Below are 13,123 nucleotides of genomic sequence, written 5' to 3' on the forward strand. Positions count from 1 at the left end.
TCTCCCTAAGCTAGAAGATCGTTGGGTACAGCCGGGACCAGCTGCTTGGAAAGAATCACCAAACCAGGGATTCAAGCTTGAGGAGGCTAATTTGCATATTCCAGGTGCCTTCTGGGAAAGGCGAAGAGTCTCCCTAAGCTAGAAGATCGTTGGGTACAGCCGGGACTAGCTGCTTGGAAAGAATCACCAAGCCAGGGATTCAAGCTTGAGGAGGCTAATTTGCATATTCCAGGTGCCTTCTGGGAAAAGCGAAGAGTCTCCCTAAGCTAGAAGATCGTTGGGTACAGCCGGGACCAGCTGCTTGGAAAGAATCACCAAACCGCGCGCCGTAATTTTTGCCTGTAGGACATTATTGCAAGAGAGCTTGGCTGAGTAGATTACACAAGAAGGAAAACACACAGCAAGTCAGCAGGATCTAGGAGCAACATGGCAGATGTGACAACCTACATGGTGAGCTGCAGCATGTGCTACATGTTCACAGATCGACCAGAAGAAGAATTAAATTTCACCTGTCAGAAGTGTAGACTAGTGGCCCTTTTAGAAGAAAAGGTGCGGGGTCTGGAAGAAAGAATAGCAACTTTGAAACTCATCAAAGAGAATGAAGACTTTCTAGACAGAACAGAAGCATCTCTACTGGTCACAGAAGGTGAAAAAAGTGTCAGAGAACCTCCAAAAGCAGATGAGTGGAAGCATGTGACCAAAAGAAGCAAGAAGACCATGGAGAAATCACCAACCACACAACTGAAGAACCGATATCAAATCTTTCTAGAGGATGAAGATGGCACACCTAAGGATGAAGCAATACCAGCAAGCAAAAAAGAAAAGGGCACACAGCAACAAGTGACAGCAAAAAGTACAGCCAAGAAGCAAAGAAGAGTGGTGGTGGTGGGAGACTCACTACTGAGAGGCACAGAAGCAGCCATCTGCAGACCGGACATAACTGCAAGAGAAGTATGCTGCCTTCCAGGTGCGATGATCAAGGATGTGACCGATAGGATACCAAAGCTCTTCAGCTCCAAGGACGTCCACCCATTTCTTCTGATACATGTTGGCACCAATGACACGGCAAGGAAGGACCTACCGACAATCTGCAAAGACTTTGAAGAGTTGGGGAAGAAAGTAAAGGAACTGGATGCACAGGTAGTTTTTTCTTCTATCCTTCCAGTAGACGGGCATGGCACCAGGAGATGGAACAGGATCCTTGATGCAAACAACTGGCTGAGACGATGGTGCAGACAACAAGGATTCGGATTCCTGGACCACGGTGTGAATTACTTGTACGATGGACTCCTCGCCAGAGACGGACTACACCTCAACAAACCTGGGAAACACACATTCGCCAGAAGACTCGCTACACTCATCAGGAGGGCGTTAAACTAGAAGAAGAGGGGACGGGAAGAAAAACATTAGACTTGAACAAAGAAGATCCAGGAAAACATACTCAGAAGGGAGGTAAGAACATTTCTAAAACAATCCACAGCGAGGAGATTGGAACAAAACAAAATCCTCTAAACTGCATGCTCGCAAACGCCAGAAGCCTGACAAACAAGATGGAAGAACTAGAAGCAGAAATATCTACAGGTAACTTTGACATAGTGGGAATAACCGAGACATGGTTAGATGAAAGCTATGACTGGGCAGTTAACTTACAGGGTTACAGTCTGTTTAGAAAGGATCGTAAAAATCGGAGAGGAGGAGGGGTTTGTCTCTATGTAAAGTCTTGTCTAAAGTCCACTTTAAGGGAGGATATTAGCGAAGGAAATGAGGATGTCGAGTCCATATGGGTCGAAATTCATGGAGGGAAAAATGGTAACAAAATTCTCATTGGGGTCTGTTACAAACCCCCAAATATAACAGAAACCATGGAAAGTCTACTTCTAAAGCAGATAGATGAAGCTGCAACCCATAATGAGGTCCTGGTTATGGGGGACTTTAACTACCCGGATATTAACTGGGAAACAGAAACCTGTGAAACCCATAAAGGCAACAGGTTTCTGCTAATAACCAAGAAAAATTATCTTTCACAATTGGTGCAGAATCCAACCAGAGGAGCAGCACTTTTAGACCTAATACTATCTAATAGACCTGACAGAATAACAAATCTGCAGGTGGTCGGGCATCTAGGAAATAGCGACCACAATATTGTACAGTTTCACCTGTCTTTCACTAGGGGGACTTGTCAGGGAGTCACAAAAACACTGAACTTTAGGAAGGCAAAGTTTGACCAGCTTAGAGATGCCCTTAATCTGGTAGACTGGGACAATATCCTCAGAAATAAGAATACAGATAATAAATGGGAAATGTTTAAGAACATCCTAAATAGGCAGTGTAAGCGGTTTATACATTGTGGGAATAAAAGGACTAGAAATAGGAAAAACCCAATGTGGCTAAACAAAGAAGTAAGACAGGCAATTAACAGTAAAAAGAAAGCATTTGCACTACTAAAGCAGGATGGCACCATTGAAGCTCTAAAAAACTATAGGGAGAAAAATACTTTATCTAAAAAACTAATTAAAGCTGCCAAAAAGGAAACAGAGAAGCACATTGCTAAGGAGAGTAAAACTAATCGCAAACTGTTCTTCAACTATATCAATAGTAAAAGAATAAAAACTGAAAATGTAGGCCCCTTAAAAAATAGTGAGGAAAGAATGGTTGTAGATGACGAGGAAAAAGCTAACATATTAAACACCTTCTTCTCCACGGTATTCACGGTGGAAAATGAAATGCTAGGTGAAATCCCAAGAAACAATGAAAACCCTATATTAAGGGTCACCAATCTAACCCAAGAAGAGGTGCGAAACCGGCTAAATAAGATCAAAATAGATAAATCTCCGGGTCCGGATGGCATACACCCACGAGTACTAAGAGAACTAAGTAATGTAATAGATAAACCATTATTTCTTATTTTTAGGGACTCTATAGCGACAGGGTCTGTTCCGCAGGATTGGCGCATAGCAAATGTGGTGCCAATATTCAAAAAGGGCTCTAAAAGTGAACCTGGAAATTATAGGCCAGTAAGTCTAACCTCTATTGTTGGTAAAATATTTGAAGGGTTTCTGAGGGATGTTATTCTGGATTATCTCAATGAGAATAACTGTTTAACTCCATATCAGCATGGGTTTATGAGAAATCGCTCCTGTCAAACCAATCTAATCAGTTTTTATGAAGAGGTAAGCTATAGGCTGGACCACGGTGAGTCATTGGACGTGGTATATCTCGATTTTTCCAAAGCGTTTGATACCGTGCCGCACAAGAGGTTGGTACACAAAATGAGAATGCTTGGTCTGGTGGAAAATGTGTGTAAATGGGTTAGTAACTGGCTTAGTGATAGAAAGCAGAGGGTGGTTATAAATGGTATAGTCTCTAACTGGGTCGCTGTGACCAGTGGGGTACCGCAGGGGTCAGTATTGGGACCTGTTCTCTTCAACATATTCATTAATGATCTGGTAGAAGGTTTACACAGTAAAATATCGATATTTGCAGATGATACAAAACTATGTAAAGCAGTTAATACAAGAGAAGATAGTATTCTGCTACAGATGGATCTGGATAAGTTGGAAACTTGGGCTGAAAGGTGGCAGATGAGGTTTAACAATGATAACTGTAAGGTTATACACATGGGAAGAAGGAATCAATGTCACCATTACACACTGAATGGGAAACCACTGGGTAAATCTGACAGGGAGAAGGACTTGGGGATCCTAGTTAATGATAAACTTACCTGGAGCAGCCAGTGCCAGGCAGCAGCTGCCAAGGCAAACAGGATCATGGGGTGCATTAAAAGAGGTCTGGATACACATGATGAGAGCATTATACTGCCTCTGTACAAATCCCTAGTTAGACCGCACATGGAGTACTGTGTCCAGTTTTGGGCACCGGTGCTCAGGAAGGATATAATGGAACTAGAGAGAGTACAAAAGAGGGCAACAAAATTAATAAAGGGGATGGGAGAACTACAATACCCAGATAGATTAGCGAAATTAGGATTATTTAGTCTAGAAAAAAGACGACTGAGGGGCGATCTAATAACCATGTATAAGTATATAAGGGGACAATACAAATATCTCGCTGAGGATCTGTTTATACCAAGGAAGGTGACGGGCACAAGGGGGCATTCTTTGCGTCTGGAGGAGAGAAGGTTTTTCCACCAACATAGAAGAGGATTCTTTACTGTTAGGGCAGTGAGAATCTGGAATTGCTTGCCTGAGGAGGTGGTGATGGCGAACTCAGTCGAGGGGTTCAAGAGAGGACTGGATGTCTTCCTGGAGCAGAACAATATTGTATCATACAATTATTAGGTTCTGTAGAAGGACGTAAATCTGGGGATTTATTATGATGGAATATAGGCTGAACTGGATGGACAAATGTCTTTTTTCGGCCTTACTAACTATGTTACTATTACAGATTGTATAGTGCACATCTGAAGCATGTCCTGCCCGTGTAAACAGGCTATTATATGACTACTGATGGGTGGCCGTTTAGTGCCGCCAGTCGCTAGGATGTCACGCAATAGGACCGCCTACTGGACTCCAGCTAGAAAGAGCAAGGATTTCAGTGAATAAAATACAAGAAATATTGAATCTTTTTTCACTAATTTACATATCAGTGTACTCCGCTTCTCTTGCAGATCTTTACATAATACAATATACGTTTTAATATGTGGCTCAATAAATGTCGTGGATGATATCTCATCATATATACACGGCACAAAAATGGGACAACATAGTGGTATCTGCTACTTATACATGGGGGTATAAATATTCTATCTTTGTATTAATAAAATACAAAATAAGCACCTTGTAAATTGTGCAAAAATCTCTATTAAAAGGTAAAATTACCGTCCTACCATGTCTGCAGGCTATCAGCGGTGGCCGGTCTCTTGGGCAAGGAGCACGCACTTGCAAGCTTTTTGTTACTGAGCTTGCAAGCGCATCTCCGTGGCTGAGCAGATGACGGGCTCCATCCTCAGTGCCCCTGCGCTTTTCCGATGTGGAAGACACAAAGCTGCCTATGTCTGCAGGATGTAAGAGCAGATCAGCGGGCTATGACTATGCTTTTGGTCCGGACTGTCAATCATTCAAGAGCGCACCGCCCTCAGCAAGCAGGAGGCAGGGGAGCGGTGTGCTCCTGAAAAAAGGTCTTGAGAGCAAACCTGTAAGGCTACTTTCACACTAGCGTCGGAATCTCCCCGTCGCAATGCGTCGGGGAGAGATTCCGACGCTAGCGTTTAGTGCATTGCACAATGGAGGCAGCGGATGCATTTCTCCGGCGCATCCGCTGCCCCATTGTAAGGTGCGGGGAGGTGGGGGCGGAGTTCCGGCCGCGCATGCGCGGTCAGAAAAAGCGGTCCGTCAGGAGCAAAAAACGTTACATATAGCGTTTTTTGCTCCCGACGGTCCGCAGAAGCACGACGGATGCGACGTGTGGCAATCCGTCGCAAATGCATCGTCAATACAAGTCTATGGGGAAAAAACGCATCCTGCAAGCACTTTTGCAGGATGCGTTTTTTCTGCAAAACGACGCATTGTGACGGATTGCAGAAAACGCTAGTGTGAAAGTAGCCTAAGCTATCTCTGGCACAGTTATTCCAGGGGATGCCCCCCACCCTTGATTCATTAATCATATGGCACTAAGTAATATATAGCATTAGTTATATGGTGTATTTAGGTCATGATGATGTAGAGAATTGTCAGCTGGCGATACCTCCTTATATGCTCACAAAGACTATGTGTCATTTCATCCCGTATGACATTATCCATCTGGTCATACTCCTTTCATTTAATTCTCATATTATTGCTTGGAAAATCTAGCATAATAAATGAAAAACCCGATGAAGAGACTATTACACATGACATCAGCCTGGTAGCGATCCGTGAATATTCGGCCGGAGCTCCTTTACAATTTCTACATTTGGATTTGCTTCTTACCATCTGGCCTTATGTGTCAGACCCGTATATTTCCTACGTGAACAGTTGTTTTATGTCTCTTGCTTTGCAGCAAATTGCAGCGGTGGGGCTATCAAACAAAATAAATGTGTATAATTTGTGACATTTCAGAAGCCCCTGTTCTCGTACAGTCATCTGCACAGATAGTCGTAGGTTCGGCCTGGAAGGATAAACACCATGTGTCTTATCTTGTCAGGGGAGCGTGCTCCTGACAGCCATACGTGGAATTCCTGGACTGGCGTCACTCACTTTTGTATCGTTTCTTTAGGTGGTTTTCCTAACTGGATATGGCTACATCTACGTGGATGTTGTCCAGCAGTGTGGAGCGATCATCATCACGCTGTCCCCAGAAGGAAGGGCAGGACCGGTTCTAACAAGTCTGAATAGGTATGAAAAGGGTACCTGTGACCAAGTCAGTACAAGTCTTTAAAGGGAATCTGTCACTGTTTTTTTGTCCCCCTAATCTGTAGGGGCAGAGACCCTGATTCCAGCGCTGTGTCCGTTCCTGGGCTGCTTGCTGCAGTTTTCATAAAATCACTATTATCAGCAGGAGATTATCACTAAAAGACTGGTAAACTTGCTCTCATGTAGTCCTCCATATTTATGAGCTCTGTATAACCCCGCCCCCATGACTATTGTTAAGTTTTTGCCTATGCACAGTGTACACCGAAATCTGCCAATCAGTAGTGAGGGCTTGAATTATACTGAGCTCAGCGTACAGAGCACTGCTAGATCTGCAGCAGGTAAACCAGTGATTTTTTTCAAAGCTACAGCAAGCAGCCCAGTAAGTGATACAACTCTGGAATCAGGGTCTCTGTCCCTAAATTATACTTTTTTCACATGGGATAGTCAAAACCTGGTGACAGATTGCCTTTAAATCTTGTGGATTTTACAATGGCCACAGATAACTAGTAGTCATCTCATTATCATCACAGATCTATACATTGTGGTGTCTTTAATCTTTAATTATTTAATAAAGTTTTGATCAGGATTATTACTCTGTGATCCTTGAAAAACGAACCTTATTTCTGCAGCTTTGCATTTACTAATGAGGCAGGACTATTACAGTAGGGCTTGTCTTATCCCAGACTAGTCCTGCCTCAAATCTAATAGCATCCTCCTGGACGTGATTGACAGTCTGCACAATGGTCCGTGAGTAATATGTATGCAGGTTATTAGTCATTCCCAGAGAGGGGTGAGAAGAATATCTGCGGAAAGACCATTATGGTTAAACCCACCAGACTAGTCCGGCTTCACTAGACTATGCGACGCTGCAGGATTAAAGTTCATTTTCAAAGATTGCAGCATTGGTAAGCCCCATTAAATGCCTTAGCAAATTAAAGGGAATATGTCAGCAGATGTTTCTATCTGTGAGCAGCAGGATGTATTGGCAGAGACCCTGATTCAAGCGATGTGTCACTTACTAGGCTGTGTTGCTGTTTCAATAAAATCAGTGTTTTATAAGCAGGGAATTTTCACTAGAGGACAAGTTGTCTTGTGCCTCCTAGTCCTCCTGCTCTATATAACCCCGCCCACAACACTTATTAGCAGCATTCTATCAATATACAGTGTACACAGAAATCAGCCAATCAGTGGTGTGGGCGGGGTTATACACAGCTCAGCATTCAGAGCTCTGCTAGATCTGCAGCAGAGAAAACATTTTATCACAACTACTGCACCCAGTAATCTAAGGCTACTTTCACACTAGCGTTAACTGCAATCCGTCACAATGCTTCGTTTTGCAGAAAAAACGCATCCTGCAAAAGTGCTTGCAGGATGCATTTTTTCCCCATAGACTTGTATTGACAACGCATTGCGACGGATTGCCACACGTCGCATCCGTCGTGTGACGGATGCGTCATGCTTTGGCGGACCGTCGGGAGCAAAAAACGCTACATGTAACGTTTTTTGCTCCAGACGGACCGCTTTTTCCGACCGCGCATGCGCCGCCGGAACTCCGCCCCCACCTCCCCCCACCTCACAATGGGGCAGCGGATGCGTCGGAGAAATGCATCCGCTGACTCCGTTGTGCAGTGCGTTAAACGCTAGCGTCGGAATCTCTGCCCGACGCGTTGCGACGGGGAGATTCCGACGCTAGTGTGAAAGTAGCCTAAGTGATACATCATTGGAAACAGGAAAAAAAAATCTCCAAGCATTCTACTATATTAGCAGTTAAAGACAGTTAGAGGACCTCACAGGTGCCACTATTTGATTTGTCTTTCTTTTTTAAGTTATTTTTTTTTTTTTTTTGCTTTTTCACTTTTGCTCATCCAGATGTTTTAGATACCGTATATACTCGAGTATAAGCTGACCCGAGTGTAAGCCGACCCCCTTAATTTTGCCACAAAAAACTGGGAAACTTAATGACTCGAGTATAAGCCTAGGGTGGAAAATGCAGCAGCTACCGGTAAATTTCAGAAGTAAAAATACATACCAATAAAAGTAAAATTAATTGATTAATATCCATATTGAATCAGGAGCCCCATATAATGCTCCATACAGTTCATGATGGCCCCATAGATGCCCCATATAGTGCTCCATGCAGTTCATTATGGCCCCATAAGATGCTCCATATACAAATATACCCAATATAATACCCCATACAGTTCATTATGGCCCCATAGATGCTCCATATACAAATATGCCCCATATAATGCTCCATACAGTTCATTATGGCCCCATAGATGCTCCATATACAAATATGCCCCATACAGTTCATTATGGCCCCATACATTTCATTATGGCCCCATAGATGCTCCATATACAAATATGCCCCATATAGTGCTCCATACAGTTCATTATGGCCCCTTAAGATGCTCCATATACAAATATGCCCCATATAATGCTCCATACAGTTCATTATGGCCCCATAGATGCTCCATATACAAATATGCCCCATATAGTGCTCCATACAGTTCATTATGGCCCCGTAGATGCTCCATATACAAATATGCCCCATATAATGCTCCATACAGTTCATTATGGCCCCATAGATGCTCCATATACAAATATGCCCCATACAGTTCATTATGGCCCCATACAGTTCATTATGGCCCCATAGATGCTCCATATACAAATATGTCCCATATAGTGCTCCATACAGTTCATTATGGCCCCTTAAGATGCTCCATATACAAATATGCCCCATATAATGCGCCATACAGTTCTTTATGGCCCCATAGATGCTCCATACAACAATATGCCACATAAAATGCTGCTGCTGCAATAAAAAAAATGACATACTCACCTCTCGCCACTGCTCCTCAGCGTCCCTTCTCTCTGCACTGACTGATCAGGCAGAGGGCGGCACGCACACTAATACGTCATCGCGCAATGTGACCTGAACAGTCAGTGCGGAGGACATGGAAGACGGAGCGGCGCCGACGCTGGAACGAGGGACAGGTGAATATTTAATACTCACCTGCTCCCGGCGTGGACCCTGGCAGCTTCTCCCGGACAGATGGTCTCCGGCGCCCGCAGCTTCTTCCTGTATTGAGCGGTCACATGGTACCACTCATAACAGTAATGAATATGCGGCTCCACCCCTATGGGATTGGAGTCCAAATTCATTACTTTAATGAGCGGTACCATGTGACCGCTGAACAGGGGAAGAAGCTGCCAGCGCCGGAGACCATGGGACATGCAAGGAGCAGGTGAGTATGTGACCGTTGTCGCTCCCCCTTACCCACCTTCCATGACTCTAGTATAAGCCGAGAGGGGCACTTTCAGCCCATTTTTTGAGGGCTGAAAATCTCGGCTTATGCTCGAGTATATACGGTAGATTTAACCAAACGTCTTTTTTTTTTTGGCGCATCACACTCCAGTCCCTGCCTGGAGTAAGGTTTCTGGAGGAGTTTTCAATTTGGTGTAGTTTTGCAACTTTTTAAAAGGATTTTGGCCCTAAAAAGTCACAAAATATTGTCAAAGACAAAAATAATAAGATTTTTTTTATATATTGCCCTAAATTCATTTTTTGGGCATTATTTTGAAGGAATTGGTTTCAACAAATACCACTAGACAAATAAATTGCAAGTGATGAATTGGGACCCAAATCTCTGCAGATCCAGCTCTCTATTGTTATCACTTTTGTCAGGTTTTTCATTTCATATTTAAAAAAAGTAAAAAAAAAAAAAATTTTAAATGTGCCTTTTTTTGTTTTTTTCTAGAACTCCATGTCAGCGCATTGTGTTTAAGTCGTTTATCACCCAGCTGAGCGTGGGCATCTATGACGACATCACTAACTTCAAAGCTTCGTCAGAACTCATGCGGCTGAATTTGGATAACGTGTTCCTCCATCTGACTCCGGTGGCCAGCTTTCTCAGGCAGCCTTGCCAAGAGATGCAGACAGACCTCACCTTCGGGATTCCCGTGTTTTACAGCCTGGAAGTATATTGTGGAGATTTACAGATCGACAATCAGCTTTACAGCAAGTCCAACTTCCATTTCCCTGTTCTGGTTTGCCAAGAGGAAAAAATGGAGTGCAGCAGATGGCCAAAGGCTGGCAGCCTGTCCATGTCCACCAAAGAACTGGAAGAATACAAGGAGACGTCATTCTGTAAACTCTTCATCACCTTCTCCTTGGAACAAAACGTTTGTGATCTGAATGAACTGAGCTTCGATTTGAGGCCGTCCCGACTCTACGTGGAGGACACGTTTGTCTATTACGTAAAAACGCTGTTTGATACATATCTCCCGGATAACACGTTGCTGGAAGGCCAAGTCAAACTGGTCGGATCTCAGCTTCATCATAGATTGCCGGATCAAGTACGACAGCATGCGTCAGCGCTCGTTAGCCCGGTTAGGCTCAGGAAATTGACTGTGCAACCAGTTAACCTGCTGGTCAGCATCCACGCGTCTTTGAAGCTGTACATCGCCTCTGATCACACGCCATTATCCTTCTCTGTGTTTGAGCGTGGGCCAATCTTCACCACTGCCAGGCAACTCATCCACGCCCTGGCAATGCATTATGCCGCCGGTGCCCTCTTCAGAGCAGGTGAGTGTGTGCTTCTAATTTCCTCCATTCTTTACAGATTATGCCAGTCTTAGTAAGTGATGATGTGTCGCAAAGTTATTTAAAGAAGAGATGAAGAAGAACATCACCACTATTTTATACTCTCCAAACACATGTCCAATTTGTTATTTAGCATAAAATATGAAAAGGGAGGCAGCGCTCCAGTTCAAATGGAAAAAAAGGTAGCCTTTATTAAGCCCAAATGGCAACGTTTCGGTTCACGGATCCTTTCTCGAGCCTTTTATTTTTAGGTTATTTAACGGACATCTGTCAGTAAGATCAACCCTCCTAAGCCGTCTATATGGTTATATAGGTCATAGAAAGTTGAATAAAATGATACTTTGATATCTGTGATCCGATATCTTTTTCTAGAGAAATCCATGTATTTCTTATATGCAAATGAGCTGTTAAGATCTATGGGTCAGACATAGATCTCCCTGAGAATCTGCCTCCAGAGCTTTTTACATGAAGAGACGTAACCAGTGTGAGACATGTAATGACTGACAGTCTGCTCTCCTTATCTACTTGTCTCACACTGATGATGCCCCCTTTCATTTATTGTAAGCTCTGGAGGCAGATTCTCAGGGAGATCTATGTCCGGCCCATAGATCTTAACAGCTCATTTGCATATTAAGAAAAAAAACGTGAATTTCTCTGGAATAAGATATCGGATCATAGATACAAATGTATCATTTTATTCATATTTCTATGACCTGTATACCCATATAGACAGCTTAGGAGTAGTGTTGAGTGAACATGCTCCTGTGCTAGCCGAGTGTCTTCGACATGCTCGAAAAAAGGCCATCTCCGCATGTGTTGCGGCTGTTGAACAGCCACGAGACATGCAGCCCCGGGGACTTGCACATGTTCTTCAAGCACGTCGAAGACATTCGGTTAGCACACGAGCATGCTCGGATATTACCTTATCCGAGCACGTTTGCTCATCACTACTTAGGAGGCTTAATCCTACTAATAATAATAAAATAATAATTGCACCAAGAGGAGTGAGGGCCTTCTTATAAGCTTACAATTTATGAAATGACAGAGTCCCTTTAAAGGGAATCTGTCACCAGGTTTTTGCTACCTCATTAATAGCATAATGTAGGAATCCAACAATGTATCACTTAGATTATTGGGTGCAGCAGTTGTGACAGAATCAGAGTTCTTAGATGTTGCATGAAGCAAAGCTGAGAAGGCTAACCTCGCCCACAACAGATTCCCTATGTACATTGTCTATTGACCCTGCGCTGTTTATCAGAGGAGGGGCGTGGTTGGACCAGAGTGCATGTGCCCTGTAGTCCAGCAGTGATAATCTCCTGATGATAAAACCTTCATTGTAAGTAGACAACAGCACGCACCCTGATCAGTGACACATCACTGAATTCTGTGTTTTAACCAAAGAATGAAGTGACCACCTTCATAGAGCTACCTGCACAGCAAACTACCCTGTGCAGAGGAAAAGCTGCAGGGAATAAAGCTCTGAAGCAAAGCTATAGCTCCTTCATCATCTAAATGACAGGGTTCTACATTATTGGGAGAACAAATCTCCAAAAACCCAACAATCTTCAAAAAAGTTGGAAGGAGAGGTCCAATGGAGTCCATCTGTCTTCTCCATAACCTACTGACACTTTTGCTGCTTCTTATTTCCTCCAGAAGGAAAACAAATGGTCTCCAGTGCCATCGATAGGCAGCTACACTCAAAGTCGGCGGCTGTCCCATTAAAGAGCTTTGAAACATGACTAGATACTCCCCAAACCAAAGACGATGGTTCTCTTTAGTTTTGTTTCAAGGCTTTTTAATGATTTATTTATTGACTTACAGGTAGCTCCCTTTGAGTAATTCTAGAGACACAGAATTATTCTTCCTAGAGGAGAACATTGCCTGGGAGGCTTCCCAATATACGCATTAAGGTTGTCGGATGTCGCCTATATGGATGGGTTCCGCTAAGAGTCTAGATCGATGATTGTCTCGTGGAGTTAAGAATCCTGCATATCAGATTTCAGACTGTCCATCCTTTCATTGTCCATCAGATAAACCGCCTGAGATGGCTCCCAGGGAATACACAAGAGCTCGGCAGAGTGAGCGCTCCTGTGTATGGGAGAGACGGCCCAGATAGCTGCCAGTCCAACCATCAGCCATCGCCACAAGGAGGACTAGCTCCTACCAA

The 13,123-nt window shown here is 43.6% G+C and overlaps 1 protein-coding gene across 1 annotated transcript in view; it reads left to right on the plus strand.

The window, feature by feature from the left end:
- Nucleotides 1-13,123, plus strand: part of VPS13B (vacuolar protein sorting 13 homolog B) — a 1,386,889-nt gene that overhangs the window by 1,301,833 nt on the left and 71,933 nt on the right. Inside the window, exons 55-56 of the mRNA XM_069731647.1 lie at nt 6,214-6,332; nt 10,112-10,938. Of these exons, the coding sequence (XP_069587748.1) occupies nt 6,214-6,332; nt 10,112-10,938 (946 nt within the window). The remainder of the gene's footprint in view (nt 1-6,213; nt 6,333-10,111; nt 10,939-13,123) is intronic.

The sequence above is a fragment of the Ranitomeya imitator genome, chromosome 6 (genome assembly GCF_032444005.1).
Source record: "Ranitomeya imitator isolate aRanImi1 chromosome 6, aRanImi1.pri, whole genome shotgun sequence".
NCBI lineage: Eukaryota > Metazoa > Chordata > Amphibia > Anura > Dendrobatidae > Ranitomeya > Ranitomeya imitator.